Source organism: Chenopodium quinoa, unplaced genomic scaffold (genome assembly GCF_001683475.1).
Source record: "Chenopodium quinoa cultivar QQ74 unplaced genomic scaffold, ASM168347v1, whole genome shotgun sequence".
Lineage (NCBI taxonomy): Eukaryota > Viridiplantae > Streptophyta > Magnoliopsida > Caryophyllales > Amaranthaceae > Chenopodium > Chenopodium quinoa.
In genome coordinates this window covers 6,523,300-6,545,376 of record NW_018743331.1, presented here as the reverse complement: position 1 = coordinate 6,545,376, position 22,077 = coordinate 6,523,300, and the positions used below count along the sequence as shown (strand labels likewise).

Here is a 22,077-nt window from a genome sequence, read left to right as displayed (position 1 = left end):
AAAAAATTAATGTAACCTTAATTCTATTTTATAAGAAAGAGCTACATTTATTATTAATGAAACATGATTATTATTTATTTCTCACTCATATTTATAGATTGGGACAAGTAAGTAAATTTAATACTCTTTCATAGAATGAGTCGAGTCAAAGAAGGATTCCAATGTAGAAGTATAATTATGCACATTTTGTGTGTGTCATAACCATGTAATAAATTGATTAATCACGAAATTAAGGGGCGAATGCAATAAGATATTACATATAACTATTTAAAAATATGATATTCTAACGAATAAATCACAAAAGAAATTCAAAAGAGGTGTGTGAATAGTGGAAAAGTGTAAATAATGCAATTAAAATAACGGATAAAGTAATTAACAAATTACATAAAATTTTTTATCAATTAACAAATTACATAAATATTTATAATTTTAAATACAAATGATTTATTCAACAAAAGTATTATCATTTTGCCCCGGGCCACCACAATATAGAAACGGCTATGGTCTTATAGATCTCAAAACCAGCAGGATTACAATCAACGAGAGCAAAAACAGGCACTTGTAAGGTTTCCCACACCATTCTAACAAACATCCTGCAATCTAAGCTTGGTTCACCCCCACCGGTTTTGACGACACATGGAAACTGGCGGTGGAACCTTTGTGAGAGTAAATCTTCAAAAACAGTCATCTTTTCTACAATAAGAATAAATTTTGGATGTTCGTTGGCGATTTTAATAGATTTGATATTAGAGAAATTGACTCTATACGGTCGATTCAATATACTAGCATCGTCCTCAATATCTCCATTTGAATCAATATCGCTTCTAATGACAACAATATTTCCAACAAAAATTGAATTTGAGTCTGACGCTTTAACACCTAATGATTGTCGGGTGCAAAGAAAATGGCAACATAAATCATCGATATAAGACGAAACTTTAGCCATGGTTACTTCCCCTTTTTTATGGTTGTTTGACAAATTATAATAGAGGGAATGAATGGGGGTTAACGAAGTTTTCCTTGTACTATTGCTTCAAGTTTCGAAACAAGAAGGCCGGTTAGAATTTTAAAAAAAGTGACACTCAAAGGACGAAGCTTTCTATCCTCTTTGAATTCACAATAAGCATAACACTTATTCTCATTAAATTCAAAATTCATTTTGCCTCTATCTAGGAGATGAGCGAACCGATTTTCTTGGATACTTTATAGGAGACCTCGTAACTTTTCTAACATAGCTTTGTGATCAAAGGTTTGCACCTCAACGTAGAATGTAGCTCCCTCGCTCTCCCTCTCCCTCCAACTTAAGATGCTCAAACTTGGCACTGACACCACTAACATCAGCATCACCACCGGTTACTTCTTCCGAGGCCATTTGGATTTAAATTAGTAGAGCCGCACAAGTACATAATAGAGATAAATGATAATCAGAAATATGAGGAACAAAACAATAACAAAAAACAAAACAAGGAAAAATTCAGATAATACGAAATCAAAGATAAAAGAAGAAACGTCGATAAAGATCACCATTAGTTAATATGGTGTTTGGTAAACAGAGTTTTATAACAGAGTTTTGGAGCAAAAACTCTCTTTTTCAAAAAGCTCCTCTACGCAGCGTTTTATACAGAGGATTGGATTACAAGACTTTTATGCCCCTTATCATTGCCTCTTAATTGAATAAAAGAATAAAAAACTTTCACTCTCATTCATACACCAAATCTACAATATGATCAAATGACCCTCTAAAACGTCTTACATGTTCATTTCTGCATAAATGAACTGGAAAACGTAATTGTGTCATCTAGTGCCTCAATGAAACTATCGACATCCTCTCTTGTGTTGTAAAAATATAGGCTAGCACGGGCACTGGCATTAGTCCCTAAATGGAGATGCAAAGGTTGGGCACAATGGTGACCTGCCTGATAGCCACTCCATGCTGAAGAGAAACAAAGGAGAAATAAAAAGAAAAACACTTAAATCTTTGACTTTTTCAGAATGATATATACTTCAAGAAAAAAGAAAGACGCACAGAAAAATTAAACACCAACATTAACCGATATGATCCAATGTAAGGGTTTATTGCGCAAGGCTGTAGGAAGAGAAAAAATGGAAAAGTATAATTGTACCTGTTGATCAAGAAAAGTGGCAATATCAGTTGGATGTAAGAGCAACTCCAATGGCAAGCAAATTGTCAAATTAGCTTGCCATGCCACATAAGCTTTTAAGCTAATTGTCATTTTAGCTCCAATGGCTAGCTAATAGCTTACTATTTAAATGGATCACACCTCCTTAATTTACGTTGATAAATTTCATTTTATTTATTCTAATTTGTTTTATTTTAGCAAGTTTTTTTCCATGCAAATTAGCTTGACAAAACTAATTTGCTTGGCCAAGCTAATTGCATTTTCTAGCTCCAATGGTTAAGCTAGTAGCTAGGGATTATTTAATATTGCAAGCAAGTCCCTACCTACAACCATTGGAGTTGCTCTAAGTTCTCCGCATTAAATGAACAAAGAGCAGCTCGTCGAACTATCTGGGATGGCTTAGGGTCATATATTTGAACTTTAGGTACACAGGCTGGCTTTCCATATAGATAATCAGCCAATTCCACCTGAAGAGGAGCACAAAAGTTAATATAGTACATTGTTACAATACTGTATACAGACTTTCTGAGGAGCCATACAGTCTTAAAGGCTAATCATCAATAGTATCTCTCATTCATTGGCCTCTTTAGTCTTGTCTTTGTTTTCTGAGGTAAGTGGGAGAAAAATATTCTAACAAATACCTGTAAGTTTGGATAACTGCAACTTAGCTCAACTCAACAAGAACAAATTCTGATAGGTTTACACTAATGAATATCATGTAAATACAATGAAGCCAGAAGCTTTGGTTCTGGTAAGGATTTTTATGGATATAGTTTCCATATGAGTAAAAGCATCGACATTAACAAAACAGAACCACTAAATAGATTTTGAGATATACACATTATTAGGGAATGATAGCAATGAGCAAAACATTACTATAATGTGGAATATGCCTATGATATATACTTGGAAAGTTGGAAGTCTATATTGGTGAGATTCCTTTGACAATTATAAATAACTACTATAAGATTGAAAATTGAAATTACAACTTTCAAGTCAATTATAATGTTGGAAAATTCAATCAAATAGTGGATGATTGAAAAATTTACAATGTCCATAGACGTGGAAAAGAGATGTGATTCCAATTGAAACAAGAAATGTGGTTTAAAAAGAAAAGGCCTTTAATTATAATCGGAAATTCTAATTGAAAAGGATCAAGATGTAGTGGCTTGAACCCTATCAACAACAACAACAACAAAAAAAACAAAAAAAAGAAGAAGAAAAAAAAAAGATACAGTGGCTTGAACACTTAAAACATCTGCTTAATAAAATGCGTCCTAACTAACTACTTCCTTCGTAACAAAAAAAACTCAACCAATGAGGGCATTATTTGTGAGGTATAAAATATTCATTCGCTGTATTTTTTTCTGTTAGAGAAAGTACAATAACTATTGAATTTTCTAGATGAGTTGCTAGATCTCCTCAATCATTCTTTTATACTGTCCCTGTCTTCTAATCAGCCTTCTTTATAAGCTCCATCTTACTGGCATTATGGATTTTCCCAACTTCCTAAGGCGCCATGTGTTATCAATTAACACAACTTAAGCATCATTAATGGAAGAATATTAAGGAAGGGGGAGGTCATTGTACTAATAAAATGCAAATTACAGGGATTTGATTGATCTTTCCACTTTCGAGAGGTAAATTCTCACCCCAAGTATGAGCTTTCCATAGGCTCACTCTGTCCCACTAAACAACTGGAACTCTCTTCAACATTCAACATGAGGCTTTTCTTCTACTCTATATATACAAAAACTAACTTGCTTGCTAACTTATTCCTTAAACCACTACTAACCAACATATTATAGCAATCCTAAATTAACCCTTCCTACTTGGCTATTTTATAACAACCTTCCCTATAAGGAAGGTTCATGACATATATTTCTACAAAGTTTTACTCAATTATTAGTAATGATGTCTCAACATTCATAGATGTTCAATTTTTTAAAGTCCATACACAAGAATAAGGGAAATGTTATTTCCAATCGGATGACGACATAATCATTACTTGTTCAACTAACAATGATATTACACTAAATTATTGGAAATTTTGTTGAAAAACGGTAGATGTTTCAAAACTTTAAAGTCCATACGCATGGAAAAGGGAATTGCTATTCCCAATTTAGATCAAGACATAACTTATGTTAGTCCAAATGATAATGAATTTACATAAATCTTTGAAGCAACAATTAAAGCTTTATGACAATTATTCAAGAATTATTCATTGAAATTTGAATAGGGAAATGTACCAACAATGAACACTGGAACAAACCTCATAATCATGTATCTTTTGCATGCCAATTCCTGATAGATAATCTATAGCTTCTCCTAAGCCAATGACTTCTCCAATTGCTGGTGCTCCAGCCTCAAACCTGACTCATACAGAGGGAAACTTTTAAACCAGCACATTAATACATAACCAAGCATCGAGCAAACATACAAGGAAACCTAAGAGGAATATGTCAACAAAGTGCTCAAGCGGTTCAACATGGTTGATGCTAAGCCTCGGCTCTCTCCTCTTTCATCGGATGTCAAATTGACAAAGGAGGAGTTCCCTAAGACAAAGGTAGAAAAGGAAAGAATGGACACCTAAAAATGTCTCCCCTAAACAAAACCCGATGATGAACAACCTTTCACCGCCATTATTGGTCGGGTTGAGTATATAATTTTTGGAGTGCTTAAATCCATATATGTTCAATCCAATACTTTTCATAAACCAACCTAATTATTAGCCAATTTTGCCCAAACCATAACTTATTTTCCACTTTTCGTTTCCACATCACAAAACTGAGCTAAACTGATTGCGTGGCACAATATTATTTGGTTGGACAGGAATTTCAATAAGATTTCCAACGATATATCATAATCCCAATTCCGATTTAAAACAAAGAAAATATAAGTATAACACTAAAACTCGGCCCAAAACCGACACCCTTGCACTAAAATGACAATATCTTAAAATCTAAAAAAGATTTTGACCATATTCTAATTGGGTTGGAAAGTAGACTTGATAAGATTTTCAAGGATATATTATATGCCTTATTACGAGTTACGGATCAAAAGGTATCAAAGTTTTAAAAACGCGTAAAAATTGGAATTTGTTGCGCCACAGCAATTTCTGCCGTGACACGGTATTTTTCTAGGGTTTTTTCCGCGGCACTTTTCACTTCTAGGATTCCGTGCTTCACCCTACTCTTTTTCTCTATAAATAGGAGGCTGATTTCCTCAGTTTTGGGGCACCAACAATCATTCTCTCTTCTCTCTCTTGCTTTAACCTAAACACTAGCCTACCTTATTCTTCCACAATACATCCCTTAAGCACTCCTCGGAGTCCGTACTTTACCCGTAGCTCTACGCTTAAACCAAGGCGTGAAAGGTAGAACTGTTTGAGGGTTTGGCCCCAAATCAACTCTAGTTTAGGTTAATTCAACATTCATTATTGTTTATTAATTTTTCCTTGAAGTTACTAACGTGTTTATTATTTTATATAATTAATATTTTAGAGTAAGCAATCCAATTGCTAATAGCTCCAAGCTACTCTTGGTTCGATAAAACATCGCATCTAATGCTTCCTTGACATTTTATCTCCATTGCCACGACATCTAAGGACTCCTTACTGATATCGTTGAGCTTAACCAAGACGACTTGTATACCTAGTATACCTTACATTCCTAGGGAAGCGGTGATGCCTCGCTTTGGCGTAACCCATCACCACGCGCATTAGTTCGGTAAGTGTCGTTCTTAGATTGGCAAGTTTGGCTCAATATTATAGGGACCTAGGGTTTCTATGTTGGTTGATTTAAGCGAACTTAATTAATCATCGCAACATTTGAAATCCTAATCATGCATCTAACATATCATTCACATATATAAGTATAATTATATATAGAAAACATAAAATAAGATGCATTTGGCAACTAGCATGACCCCTTGAAATCTTCAAATCTTCAAGGGTCTTCGATGCACCATCTTGGCTCGTCTTCATAGAAACACCGTCTTGAGATATCTGCGCCAAAATTTCAATTACTAGCTACTACGACTAGGATTAATCTAAATATTAAGGTACAAAAATACGCAACGGTACGCAGACCGTATTTAGATTTACAAAAATACATAATGGATCGCAGTCCGTATTTACTATCCTATTCGGGCCCCACTAGTTGCCATTTTCTCAAAATCTGTGAAAGAATATACATTCCATTCATCCATTCACTATATGTGAATGGCCCATGCATTTTACAACGAAAACAAGTAACAATGCGTAACGCGCGCGAACTAGTAACTAACTTAGGTGGTTAATCTAATTAACGCGCCTAATTAAAACTAGTCAAAGTTGTTTAACATTTTATGTGTTTAAGACGCAATTAGTTCATGCAATTAACGAAGCTCCCACTAAATTCCGCATCCAACTTAATTAATCCAATTAATTAAGCCGGTTAACCCAAATTTTGTCAAAATTAATTAATTTTGCAAGAGCCGGAAAAACCGAGGCCTAGCCTCGTTAAAATAATTAAATAAAATTAAAACAGAAAAATTATGCAAAAATCCAATAACTCAAGAAAAAATTGCCCACCCAAAACCGTGGGATGCGTGCTTTGGGCGCTAGCATGCTTTCCCAGCAATGCATGCCACGCATGCTGGCACCAGTAGCTTGCTAGGCATGCTAGCAAGCTTGCTGGCGCTGGCAGCGAGTGGCTGGCTTGCTAGGGCTTGCTGCCTCCATGCCCAGCAGCACTCGCAAGGCCCTGCCAGCAGCCATAGACCACGCACCATCACGCAACACATGTGCACTCTCCCCGCCACACTGTAGAATCCGCGTCTCGAGGTGGGAGCACCCTCATGCGCACCTAAGGCAGCCACATGTGGGCTGCGTGAGCAGCCCGGCTAACCTTGGTGGCGCTTGGGTGTTTTTACCTTGATTTTCGTGCCATTTCTCTCGGGATTTTAATCCTGATATATGTGTGACATAATTATGACTCTAAATTAATTTTAGAATCAACATTGGGCAATAATGAAAAAATATAACAAGTCTAACTTAAATATATTCAATTTTAATAGTGCACAAGCCTAAATTATTCAAGAACCATTCTTTGAATTAATTTAGGTTTATCTTTATGCTACAAAATTGAAGGCCTACACTCATAAAATATTAATTAACAATGAGATTTGACAAAATTAAAGGGGTTGGAAAAATAAACCCATTCATCCAATGAAAATTTTCCAACATTAACTTGTGTACAAATGAAAAAATTACATCTTCCAATATGAAGATTGATCAAAATTCAATCATAAGTTTTGAACTTTAAGGACTTTAATCAACTTAAAATGACTAAATCCAAAAATTAGTTCAACGTAGAATTTAGAAATCAAAGTTCCAACCAATTAAACATTTAAAGATTGGATCTTTAATACATTAGGAACTTCAAAAATTGCACATTCACCATAAACATTCCCACTTTAAAGCAATTTATTTGCATAATTGTGAAATTACAAGTTTATGTGAAAAATGAACACACCATATTAAGCACTAATTATGACTTCATAAACATGCTTAATAGGGTTTATAATTGCAGTAGATTAGGGATGAAACCATACATTTAATCTACCCTTAACATGCCATAATTAATCAAGGTTTAAAGATTTAAAATTTTTCTTCAAAAACAAAAAACCCCTCGAGAAACGATTTAGAACATCGATTCCACCCAAAAATCACTATTATTGAGTCGAAATCTGGGTTCGTAAACCAAAATTAGTAAAAAAATACGAGATTAAAACTAATTAAAACGAGCTTCTAATCTAATTAGAAAGCACAACCAGAAATTTAAATCCATTTTAAATCACCTTAATTAATTATTAGTTACAAAAATCAAAGTGAGCGCGGCTCCGATACCGCTGTTGGGTTTCGTAGAGTCCGACTCTACGCGGAAGAAAAACCCGCCCAAGACCGGCCCACTAATTAAGGCAACTAAGCATGCAAACACATATTAAACAACAATTAAGAGAGAGAAGGAAAAGACATTCATACCCTTGGCGCGTGCTTCGCTCGATCCCGAGCTCTTACTTCAAAACCCGAACCCCGCAAATGCGAAGGTCTCCAACGGCTCGTACCCACGAACCCAACCCGAATGGTCCTAGTCCCGAAGGTTAGCCGGGACTTGACCAATAAAAACTAGTGTTTTACGAACTTAAGGTTTTCTCACTTTTCTAAGGAGTTGCCTTTTTAGTTCCACTCAAGTGTTTTTCCCAAATCCCAAAACTTGGGTATTTATAGGGAAATGAACCTTGATTTCCCATTCTCAATCAATGTGGGAGATTTGCAATTTCCCTTATTTTATTTTAATCAAAACAAAATAATAATTGCAATTCAATCAACAAGTTACAAGTGGCAATGGGAGGAGAGGGAGAAGGTGAGGACCACCAAGGGAGGGGACCAACCCACCTTGCTCCCTAAGGCAAAGACCAACCATTGGTCCCCACACAAGAAACCGGACCACTCCTCCATGTGGCTGGCTGGCAGCCCGCCTTGGCTGCCAAGGCTGCCAGCTGGCGCCTAGCACCAAGGCTGGGTAGCCCATCTAGCCAGATAGCACACACGCATAGCCAGCCCGCAATGCATGCGCAGCCAGCCAACACAAGGCCAGCCAGCACGCGTGCTCGCTGCTGCTTGGTGCGTGGTGCTAGGCGCTGCTATGCGAGGCTGCTGCTTTCTAGCACACACGCACAGCTCTGCATGCCCAGCACGCTGCTAGCTGGTGCGTGGTTCTGTGCGATGTACGAGGCTGCTGCTAGCAATGCGCCAGGCCTTAGCACGCTAGCAAGCAGCGCAACCCAGCACGCTGCTAGCATGTCCGATGCTTGCGGCTAGCGATGGCTGGGTGCTTGGCCTAGCATGCTAGCAAGCACGCACCATGCTTCCGATGCTTGCGGGCTGTGCTAGCCATGCCTAGCACGATGCGATGGCTACGCTTAGCCACGCATGCACAACCACACCACACGCATGCACGTATCTTGCGATGCTTGTGCCATGCGATGTGCGTGTGCTAGGGGATGCTAGGCACGCATTGCTTGGGACCTTGCCTAGCCTAGCACTCACATGGCTAGGCCAATGCGAGGCTACGGCTAGGCTCGAACTTGTTACTTAATTGATTTCACGTCTCGTTGAATTCTAAATTCGACTCGACTTGTGACGCTCGGTCTCGACGCTCTATACTCGATATCCGACATCTCTGTTCATAATACTCTAATGACTCATCTAATCCTTCGGATTGATTCGTCGTTTCGAATGGTGGTTCGATTGGGTTCGACCCGAAGGGTTCAGTCAAGATTAAGCTGTAATATTAATTGTAAATTAATATCATTGATCGGAAGCGGCCTCCACCTAGGAATTCCGATCACTTTACCTCACTGAAGAATTAGCTTTCTAATAATTCTGAACCCTCTATCGGAGTAATACACTTGTTGCAAGGACACCATTCCTTTCATGACTCTTTTCATATCTCTTTCCATCACCATAGCCTTTGTAGCCAGCCTTAGTATCACTTTCACACACTTCATTCACATATTCATGGCCATATCCTCCTTCCTTTAGGAACCCCTTATCATGAAATCTTGTTCCCACACCACGCATGCTTCACGACAGCATCCAGCAAAATCATCATCATCATTCAATAGCATTATCACAAATGTACTTAGTTTCCTGACCTGGGTACATTCATCAAGATTCGTTGTTACACTTGCTTAGCTCCATGACCTAAGCAAAACTTAGCAATCACCATTGTATACGTGCTTAGCTTCCAGACTTAAGCAACTTTCAAGATGGTTTTTTTTTTACACACTATATATGTTGCTTAGCTTCCTAACCTAAGTAACATACATTGTCAACAAACTACTGTGCTTAGCTTCATGACCTAAGTGCATTCATTGATCGTGTCACATGATGTAATTGTCCTTAGCCTCCTGGCCTACGAACATTCATCATGCATACAATATTTTCAAGACGAGCAATTCAATTTGACAAGAAGAAAATCCATGCGATTCGTCTCACTTTGCTCAATGAGGAAGCTCAGAACTTATTCCTTTTTTCATGTCTTTTCTTTTTAGGAAGTTCAAAAAACTTTTTCAAATTTTTCTCGGCGTGAAAGTACAAAACTTCTTCTATTTTTCATCTTTTTTCTTTTGGGGAAGTTCAAAAACTTTTTCAAAATTTTTATTGAGAGAAGTTCGAAAACTCTTACTTCATTTTTCACGTCTTTCTTTTTCGGGAGAAAGTCGGTACCCTCCACTCATGACAACAACTGACAAAAATTTTTGCTTTTGCATTTTCATTTGCTTGTGTCTGCACACACACTCAAAACATACACATACACACACATTCACAAGTCATACACATGTCATGTCAAGTCAAGCTTGGCCAAGTCAGTTGGTCAAGTCATGCAATCACACTTTATGCGAGTCCTTTGGCAAATCCCATTTTGCAGGTCTTAGGTACAACCCACGTTCGGGGAAAAGTGAACCATCTACAACCCACGTTTGGGGATAAGCGAACCATCAACAACCCACGTTCGGGGATAAGCGAACCATCAACAACCCACGTTCGGGGATAAGCGAACCATCTACAGCCCACGTTCGCCGATAAGCGAACCATCTACAGCCCACGTTCGGGGATAATCGAATCATCATCATCTGCAGCCCATGTTCGGGGTATAATCGAACCACCATCAAACATTTATCAAACATCTAGTGACCATCTCCCGAGGCGAGGACGATTTATGAGACACAGAGACTTGTAATCTCTCATTATCAGACAAGTTTTTCCCGAGGCGTGGAATATTGTCGATCGTTGCACACTTCTCGAGGCGTAGAAGTCAGCGATTGTATCCCAAGGCGTGGACATTTAGTGTTATTCTCTAGTATGGAATTTCACTTGTGTGCTACACGAGGCGAAGTGGCTCACGATAGGGTTCCCGAGGCGAGGAAACTATCTCAAATCTAACAAGCTTTTCCCAAGGCGTGGAAAATTTTCGATCATTTCACACTTCACGAGGCGTAGAAATCGGCGATTTTATCATCTTCTAGCGGATCGCTCAAAGCGTAGTGGTTCACGGTAGAGTTCCCGTGGCGAGGAAACTATCTCATATCAGACAAGCTTTTCCCGAGACGTGGAAAATTTTCGGTCATTGCATACTTCTCGAGGTGTAGAAGTCAGCGATTATATCATCTAACAGAATTCCCAAGGCGTGGAAACTATCTCATATCAGCATTCCCTTGGCGTGGAAATATCATCTAACAACATTCTCGAGGCGTGGAAAAACATCATCTAACAGCATTCCCGAGGTGTGGAAAAATATCATAACAGTCTTCCCGTGGCGTGGAAAATTATCATCTGGTAGATTTCTCGAGGCATAGAAAACTACCAAAGCGTGTTTGTTGCCATGTACTGGTGTCAGCTACGCATTCTATACCCTTCACTCTTTTATCTATGGAATTAACGCTTTTCTGCAGGTATCGTCGTATACAGAGTGATTAAGGATTGCAAAATGTCTTAAATAATTCTCCGTCCCTATCGAATACTTTGACTATCATTTTCGAAACTGACGTTTCTACAAACTCAATCAAAGTGGGGGCTTATGTAGACACCTAAAAATGTCTCCCCAAAACCAAACTCGATGATGAACAACCTTTCACCGGAATTATTGGTCGGGTTGAGTATATAACCTTTGGAGTTCTTAAATCCATGTTCAATCCAATACATTACATAAAATAACCTAATTCTTAGCCCATTTTTCCCAAACCATAACTTATTTTCCACTTTTTGTGTCCACATCACAAAACTGAGCTAAACTGATTTTGTGGACTATAATTTTGATCCAAATATTATTTTTTTTGGATAGGAATTTCAATAATATTTCCCACGATATATCATAAGCCCAATTCCAATTTAAAACGAAGAAGATATAAGCAAAACACTAAAACTCGGCCAAAAACCGACACCCTTTCACTAAAACGGCCATATCATAAAATCAAAAAAGGATTTTGACTGGATTCTAATTAGGTTGGAAATTAGACTTGATAAGCTTTCCAACGATATATTATATGCCTTATTCCGAGTTACAAATCAAAAGTTGTCAAAGTTTTAAAAACGCTAAAAACTGGAATTTACCGCGCCATGACAATTTCTGCCATGACACGATATTTTTCTAGGGTTTTTTCCGCGGAACTTTTCACTTCTAGGGTTCCGTGCTTCACCCTACTCTTTTTTTCTATAAATAAGAGGTTGATTTCCTCAGTTTCGGGGCACCATCAATCATTCTCTCTTTTGTTGGTGCCCCGAAACTGAGGAAATCATCTCTGTAGGGTTGCCTTCCACATCCACCCTTGCTTCATTGGATAGATTCTTGTATTTTTTCAACCTCGGACTTCGTCTAGTGGGTGAGCTAATTGCAGACAAAGTCTCCCCCATAATCAACTCCTCCTCCATCTCATAAGGGTGATCTACATTGCTGGTGTTCAGTAGCAAATTATTATCATATCTCTAAAATTATATCTCAATTCAAAGGACATTATTTCTATTTTAGTGGAAAATGCAAATCTATAATACTTTATTCACATATTCAGCGATTCAGGCATACAATGAACACAATGAACCCACGGAAACAAAACAAAAAAGATAGGGCAACAACTATAGCTCAAATCAGAGGATATTAAAACCATACTCCTGAATTTAAAAAAAACAAATCCCTAAAATTAACAATACAACTACACTAATCCAACCAATTCCAGATATTACACTAAAATAAATTTGGAAAAGACAATGCCTTGCAATTCAACTTGCCTATTAACTAGTCGGTTAGTGGACGCAGCTTCACACATTGTAATTTAATCAAACGAGTAACAGCTTCAACTCAAACCACAACTCAAATTTTGGGTAATAAAATTCTACAACCACAATAGCTCACATTTTCAATTACAGATAATCTTACAAAACTCAGATCTTCATTTTCAACTAATTTAGGAGAAGTACAAATACAAAACATTAAATTGGGTCTTACCTTCATTTACTCCATCAGCAGCGACTCGACCACCATCGTTGTCGGCGTTCGGACCGCCATTCTACCAAGAACAAGGTCAAGTGGAGCTCCTACTTACAAATACTTCGGTTCATTCAGGTTGATGGAAGTTAAAAACAAAAACCATGGTCAAATACTGTAGTTAGTTGTGCAACGGGAAACAAATAAATTCGTTCCAATAGACATCACATGATTTGCACGTGGTATTTGTAAAAGTTTTCTAAATAATTAAAATGCCACTGGATCACCTCCACATATCAATCCAACGGATCGACCTGAAAGACCTCGTTTCACCTCTTCTCTCTATTCACAACCCACAATCCCACACCAGTTTCAAATTCAAACTTATCCTCTCCTTGAAAAAAAATTCTCATATGTAATACTCCTTCTTCGTAATTCCATTTTGGCTCTTCAGCAGCATCGGCAATTAAAAGGTATTTGAGGGAGTTTATGTAATTTAATTTAATGTTTAGGGTTTATTGTAATTTTTATTAACTTCTTCTTCTTCAATTTTAACGTGTAGTCTGTCTGTCCGTTGAACTTTTAATAGGAACTATTTGTAATTTTATAAAATGTATGTTTATGGTTGCAAATCCTGATAATTATTTGATTTTCAATGTTGCTGCATCAGTCAAATACTATAGATTTATTGATCTAAAGCAATAATATTAGGGCTTGTTTGGAAACCCGTCATTTCATATGAAATGATGGAATTGGGCCAATTCCATTGTTTGGATGGTTGAGAAATTGAAATTGAAATTAGCCCAATTCCATTGTTTGGATGGTTGAGAAATTAAAATTGAAATTAGTTGAGAAATTGAAATTGAAATTAGCCTAATTCCAGTCCAATTCCATAATAAGGTGATAAGCAAAACTCACAATTCCAACCCTTACCCCCTTACATTTGAATTCCAGCCCACTTTTGATCCAACCCATTTTCAATCCAACCTTCGTTTCATTAGTGTCAGTTCTTTCGTTTCTCTCTCCTCTTTCTCTCTCTTTAATCTCCTTCAATTTAGGGTTATTTTTTCTCTCTCCTTCCTATCGTCGACATTAGAGTTGTCAAAAGCTGACCCGACCCGAACCCGAACCCGATTATTAACCGACCCGTCTAAACCCGGAAAAATGATGACCCGAACCCGTTATGACCCAACCTGAAACCAACCCTAGACCCGAGTATACCCGAGTATTTGAGACCCGAACCCGAACATGAACCGACCTGAAGATGACCCGACCCGAATATAACCCGTAAAATATTGACTTGAACCGAACCCGACCTGAACCGAAATTGACCCAAACCCGTTTTAACCCGTCAAAACCCGAATTTAACGAGACCTGTTACTAACCCGACCCGAATTCAACCTGACCCGAATTTAACCCGACTCGAATTTAACCCGACCCGAATTTAACCCGACCTATTACTAACCCGACCCGAACTTCAACCCGATCTGTCACTATCTCGACCCGAAATCAACCCGACTTGTTATTGACCCGACCCAAATTCAACCCGATTTGTTATCGACCTGACCTGAAATCAACTCGACTTGTTATTTTATATATCTTTATTATTGTAGATCAGATACTTAATAAAGATATATGTTATATATATTCTAAGCTACTCGACTCGATTTGTTATTGACTGACCTGAAATCAACTCGACTTGTTATTTTATACACCTTTATTATTGTAGATCAGATACTGAGTCGACATTATTCAAGGTATGTTATTTGATTTTTCATGATTTTCCATTTGATTTTGCATGTTTTGGCATTTTTCGATTGAATTTTCAGCATTAAAAACGAAATCGATCATATTTAAATGATGATTATATTCATTTCGCATTATTTATTCGAATGATATTTGTGTTTGTTTGGTGCAAATAAATTCAATTGTGTTAGTTATTTATGTTTGATTTCTTGTGTTTGCGTTGGTGATTTAATTTGTTAGATTTAATTTATTTTCAACATTTGTTTTGGAAGAATTATTGAATGATGGAATAAGATGTTTCTGATTGTGATATTTTGGAAGTGATTTGAAAAATTAATTTCTTCAAGCTTTATGCTTTGATCGTTATACTGAACTGCATAGCAAGTATATTCTTTACTTCATTTTATCTATCTAATTGCATAACATTATTCCTTACTAATTCCATATACTTCATGTTTAATTTGTTCTTTGCTTAAATTTGGTTGAATGTAATTACAAGGTTCTCCGAACAATGATATAAGAATTCAATTTTTTGATTTCCAAACGAGTTTGAGGAAATGGAATTGGATTTCAAATCATGATTTCAATTACAAAATTTTAAATGAAATCCGTGTTCCCAAACGCTACCTTAATTCATTTATGGCTAAATTGATTTTAGTTACTTTGATTATTTTTTTCTCCTTTCTGGATTCACCATAATTAATTATTGAATAGAACAATTAAGGTGTGTGATGTGTTGTCTCAGATTTATTTGGCTCTGTTCATAATTTTGAATTTTCGTGCATAGAAACCCTAATATATATATATATATATATATATATATATATATATATATATATATATATATATATATATATATATATTTCTCGATCTATCTTCTGCCCCTTCTGGTTATTAACTACTCCCTCCGTTAATTTTTATTTGCAACTTTTGCCATTTTAGTCCGCTAAAAATTATTTGCAACTTTCTAATTTATTTCCATTTTTGGTAAACAAAAACCCTAAAAATTACTATTTCACCCTTACTTAAATTTTGTGATTTTTTTAATTCTACCCCTTATTAACCCTAATCCCACATTACATACAAAACATCTACAATTAACCTAATCTAATTTCTCCCTCCATTTATTTCCCCCAATCCAATCCCAACAGCCACATTCCCAACCACCAACATTTAATTGAAAAAACATTGGGATTATTTCTGGCTTCTCGAGTCTTCTTAAGAACCCTAGATCTGGTTCTTCGACTTTCACTCTCCTTCGCCTCTGTAATTTTCTCCATTGTTCCTCCTAAAATCTGAGTTTTCGTCCTCTCAACTTCCAATAAAAAGAGTCCCCCACCACCATGGTTAACCTATCTCCACTTCGCAACGCTTATATCGCCACCGATGACGAGGGTGGGGCAAACCTGATAAAAACCCTGATGACAGGTATCGCCGAAGGATCTCCTTTTACTCGTGAGTTATACGCGTTTGAGGAGGCCCTGAATTACTGTTCTCCGACCACATACAAGGCCTTGGGCCAAGTTCTTGAAAGCGTAGACGAGGATGAGCGTAAAAATACCGGTGAGGGTCAAGGAGATTCACGGGGGAAACAAGCGCTAGACTGCACTGGTGTTTCTGTAGATCCAGTGTGCGACAGTGCTGAGGGGAGTGTTATGCCCAAAACTAAGCCCAGATCCAACAATCCAAGGCCACCACGCAAGTTTCGGCCTAAAAGGAAGGCGGCCCGGGTGGCTTTGAGTCGTATTCGGGGGTTGCTTGACAAGGAATTCATTATCCTGACTTCTGATGACGAGGCTGACCAAGGTGACGACGGTGAAGTGGTTGGCCCTCTTCTGAGGAAGCACTCTGCGAGGCGGATGAACCTTAGGGTTCAACCCTCCAAGTGACCCTAGCGTAACGCTTTCTAACCCTTCCTGTGTTAATTTTTTTTTAAAAAAAAAGTCCCTATTTTTTGATTTTTTCGATATACTGTTGATTAGCTTTGTTAATTGGTTGGTGTTGTGGGATTCTGTGACTAGATTTGGATGCATGTTGGCTTAGTTGGTTTTATATGCGTAGATCTGGATTGATGTTGGATGGTTGCCTGTTTTTGATTGCCTGCTCTTTTGTCATGTTTGTTGTTCCGGAATTTGTTGGCTAGATAGCTTGTTTGTTATTAGCTGGTCAGTTGGATGCTTGGCTATGTCTGTTGTTCTGGACAATGTTGCATGTATGCATGTGTTGGAGTATATTTTACCAGCTGTTGGATTGTTGGAAAATGGCATATGGGTGTTTGATTGATGAATGATGAGGCTAATGTGTCTGTACATTTTTTAAAGGTGCCTTGGTCATACCTTGAAGTGTTCTCAATGATCAATTAAGTATAGAACACATGACAGTCCCTTATGTGGTAGCATGACTTATATTCAGTCCCCTAAGTGTTGTGTTGTGTACTCTGTCAAAATCCAAATGAGGAAGGGACTCTATTGACCTTCCCAACCCACAAGTGTTTTGCTCCAATGATGTGCTTTATGCTGTTATTGTTGAGGTAACCTTGTGGTTGGTGGTTTATTGAAACATGGAAACAAAAAAAAAAATTCTAATGGATAGAGTGCCCACTTAACATCAGACTCTTAACCATTTCTATTCCATTGAACATGTGGTTACAAAAGTACTTGACATTGGACTGCCTAACATGATTCATCACTGTAATCAACAAAATACACCTAACCACCTAATACCAGAATAAAAAACAGAACATAAAACAAAATTACCATACCAACTGTAAGTGGTTATGTGTTGCAGTCCATGTGTCTCTACTTTGATGTGATGAGTCCCTCAGTCTGCATCTACCTCAAATTCTTCTGTTCCTTGTTCAGTCCCCTCATTTACTAGCCTAAACATAGTGTCTAGGCACTCCACTGCCTCCAAAACAAGTTCCTTCTGCACTGGTACATTATTTGGCAACTCTCCAAGGTTTTCGAGTTTTTTCTTGTTCATGTGGGGTAATTTGTACTTATTCCCACCTTGTACCTTAAGGATCTCAATCATGCACTTTTGCAAAGACAGCCAAATGTACTTGTTGACTTGAGGATTGAATGCCTCATAAGATTCTTGCACTTTTGTAACTAACTCATCTAGGTTGCTAGGAAAAGACTGATATTACAATGATTGAATTGACCTAAACAACCCTAAGTCAAGCACATTCAAATCTGGTGATTGTGGTGGTTAGAAAACAAATTGAATGTTAAATCCATGACCTGTTGTTGCTGCCATAAACTCTGCATCAGTAGGAACTTGGTGTGGCCTTGCATTGTCCCATTGGATTATAATATTTTTTGGCTGACTGTCAGGCCACTTTGAAATAATTGCTGGATTGACATTGGCCACCAACATGTCTCTGATGACCTCTCTGTTTACATTCTGTATTGCTTTTGCTTCCCATGTTCCTGCTACTCTGTTTTTATTTGACTTCTTGGCTAGTTGTTTGACTGTGAAAGGGAATATTCCATATTTCCCATCATGAAGTAGTCCCCCATCTGTGTCATACAATGGCTTCCCAATTAAGCCCATAAACATTGCTTTAAGCTTGAATCTTGTGGATTGTATAGGCCTATAAGGATCTTCCTCACTAGGTAGGAGGTAAAACCTCCTCTTATCAGGGTTCAGATAGAACCATTTCTCATCCATGTGTATCACATTCTTGATTTCAACAAATGTTGGGTCCCCATTACTTGTAACTGGATTTATGTGTGACAAAATCCATTTCATTCTTGCTACCTTGTGGTCTGATGTCAGGGCTGGCTTTTTGGTACTTGTGTGTGTTCTTAACCTTCCCTTTTTCTTCAAATTGTGAAGTGTCACATGGGAGATCTTTAATGCTGCTGCATAGCTCCTTTCTGTCTGCCTTAAATGTAAAGGCATTGATTGAATGAAGTCATCAGAAAATTCATTTGGCTTTCTGCCTACTCTGCCATATTTTTTGCTCCTAACATTAATCAAACTGCCCTGCGCCATTTGTTTCTTTATGTCTGCAAAAATTCTTGTGATGCTTGATTTGTGCACATTGTAATTAACTGCCAAATGCTTTAAGTGACCTCTTGGTAAGTTGCCTTGATGCATGTTGACCAACATTGAATCCACTATTTCTCTTCTTTGTTTCATGGTGAGCTACTTTCTCTGTCTCTGTTGAGTCCCCTGGTGAATGGCTTGTTCCATTTCCTGGAAACCACCCTCAGCTTGTGTGTGTTTAGTGTTTTGCTGGCCTTGGTCTTCTCCTTCTGTGTCTTGCATCATATCATCTTTAGAGTCGTAGTAATCCATGCCCATATCTTGCAAATTTTTTGCGTATTCGTAGTACAATTCTGCCTCTTGTTCTTCTGTCAAAATTTGATCCACATCGAAGTACGTCGCTTCAAATGAGTCTGCCATGATTGTCTGACCTTGTTTGTTTTCTTAGCTTCAGCTGATTGATGTCACGGTGGCTGCTGTGTTTTTGAGAACAAGATGAAGGAAGAAGGAGCTGCAGCTGCCTATGAAGGTGTTTGGGTCTTAGTCGGGTAGTATTAACTTAATTGTAGGAATTTTTTTGGTATATAATGGGCTAACTTAATTGTATTAACTTAATTATCTTTTGGAGGAACAATGTTTATGTTTTGGGTGAACAAGAAACCATTAAATGATGTTTGAATGGAGAGGTTGTATTTAATTGCCTCTGTAATATGAAATGCAGTGCTTATATAGGTCTGCAGATTTCAAACAGTACACTGTTTTGTACTGTAGTTTAAAATTTAAGCAAATTTTTGGTGGGAAATGAAATTTCTCCAAATTTCAGCCCACAACAAAATTTCAACGAAATTTTGAGGGGGAAATACAATCCCTCCAAAAGTTGTACAGGTTTTCCCACTACTTTTCTTAGTGGTGGGCCAAACCTTTCTCTCTCCAAACACTTAAATCACATTCAATTAACCCCACTAATATTTTCCCCTTAACTTTTGCCTCGTGAACCGCGATTCCCCCTAAAATTGCAAATAAAAACTAACGGAGGGAGTATATATTTGTTTGTTTGAAGGAAGGAAATTGTAATTGTAATCAAGGTGATGGACATCACAATTGAGGTAACTGTTTTCTTTACCAATTTTTATTATCTTTTCTGTCTTTGTCCAAAACTTCTACGATGCACATGCACTTTAGTCGACTTGCCAGTTTTCGTTTTATTGATTTGATTTGATTAGTTAATTATTTACTCCTTGTAATTTACTTAGTTGAAATAATAATAATTATAATAGTAATAGTAATAGTAGTAGTAGTAGTAGTAATAATAATAATAATAGTAATAGTAGAAGTAGTAGTAGTAATTGTTGGGTTTCGTAATGACCCGACACTACGCGGAAGGAAACCCACCAAGATTCGCCCCTTAATTAAAGCAATTAACAAGCATAAATAATTAAACAAACAAGATTAAGCACGAGAATTATACCTTTGTCGCGTGCTTCGCTCCCAAAGAGCTCTTACTTCAAAATCCCGAAAACACGAGATCTCCGACGGATCGTACCCTAGACCCGACCCGACTGTCCTAAGTCTCGAAGGTTAGTCGAGACCCGGACAAAATAACTATGAGTTTTACGAATCAAAGGTTTACTCTTTCTTAGAGTTGCCTTTTTAATTCCACTCAAGGTTGTTTTAATTCCCAATACCAAGCTTGGTATTTATAGGGAAGTGATCCCTTGATTTTCATTCTCCAACCAATGTGGGAGAATGTTTTATTTGCCAATTAATTTATTTCTAAAATAAATCAATAAATAAATCAATAAATAAATGCAATCACAATCCGACAAGTGTCAAAGGGAGAGAGAGTATTAGGTGAGGACCATGGAGAGGTGGGGGGACAAATGCCTTGCTCCCCAAGGCTTTGCCCAAGCCTTGGTCCCCACCCCTCACCAAAACTGGCCTAGGAGAGTTGCTGGGCTGGCAGCCAGCTAGGCACGCCAGCTAGCACTGCCAGCTAGCACTGTCAGCTAGCACTGCCAGCTGGCCCAGCCAGCCAGCACAAGACAGCAAGCATCAGCCCAGCTAGCCATGCGCACTGCATGCTGCTATGCTGGGTGATGCACATGTTGTGGCTTGCTAGGCGTTGGGCGCTGGGCGCTGCTGGCTGCCTAGCACTCCCTATCGCACGCACATGCATACATACCCAGCATGCGTGCTGCTAGCGAGCCACGCATTCTGGCTCCCCTTTGCCTCGCACACCACGCACACACCTTCGCAGCATCTCTCGCACATGCACTAGCTACGCACCATGCGCACTAGCTACACACCATGCGCACTAGCATGCATTGGCCTCGCACCACACGCACACCCACACATCACACAGCAGTCTTGGTGCGTGGTGATGCTTGGCTGTTGTGCGTGGCCTGGCACTACGCTGGCGCCCAGGCCCTCGCATGTGGTGCGATGCTTGGTGCTGCCACGCGAAGGCTAGCACACAAGCCAGCACGCACATGGTGCACCAATGCCATGCAGGCATCCATGCTAGCACTTGGTGCCTGCGATGGTGCTGCCATGCCAGGCACGCACGCACGCAGCACCCAGTGCTTGCCATGGTGCACCTGGTGCCTGCAATGGTGCTGCCATGCCAGGCACGCACGCACGCAGCACCAGGGCCTGCGATGGTGCGCCTGGTGCGCCTATTGCTTGTGATAGGTGCCCTGCGCATCCAGGCACCCACGCTAGCATGCTGCTAGCTTGCGATGGGCTGTCAGGTGCTTTTGGGGCTTGCGATAGCTTCCATGCGCACCTAGGCACCCAGGCTAGCATGCTGCTAGCTTGCGATGGGCTGCCAGGGCACGCCTAGGCTGCGATAGGGCCTAGCACACCATGGTGCGCCTAGCACACACATGGTGCGCCTAGGGTTACGATGAGCTAGCCTAGCCTAGCTACGAATACGCTCATACTTGTTGATTGTGATTTTGCGACGCTCGATCTCGACGCCCTAGGCTCGATTTCCGACGTCTATATTCGTAAAACTCTGCTGACTCATTAAATCTTTTCGGATTAATTCGTCATCTCGGATCGGTGATTCGATTGGGTTCGACCCGAAGGGTTCAGTTAAGATTAAGCTGTAACATCAATTCTACCTTGATATTACTGATCGGAAGCGGCCTCCACCTAGGCATTCCGAT

General features: G+C 38.7%; 2 protein-coding genes across 2 annotated transcripts; both read right to left on the bottom strand.

Annotated features, from left to right (window-relative positions):
* Positions 1-463: 463 nt before the first annotated feature.
* Positions 464-946, bottom strand: LOC110737585 (meiotic recombination protein SPO11-like). The gene has a single exon (XM_021917923.1). It carries the CDS (start codon positions 944-946, stop codon positions 464-466), a length of 483 nt encoding a protein of 160 aa, XP_021773615.1.
* Positions 947-18,124: 17,178 nt separating this feature from the next.
* Positions 18,125-18,913, bottom strand: LOC110737584. Its single transcript, XM_021917922.1, has one exon. The coding sequence runs from the start codon at positions 18,911-18,913 to the stop codon at positions 18,125-18,127; it is 789 nt and encodes a 262-aa protein (XP_021773614.1).
* Positions 18,914-22,077: the final 3,164 nt, after the last annotated feature.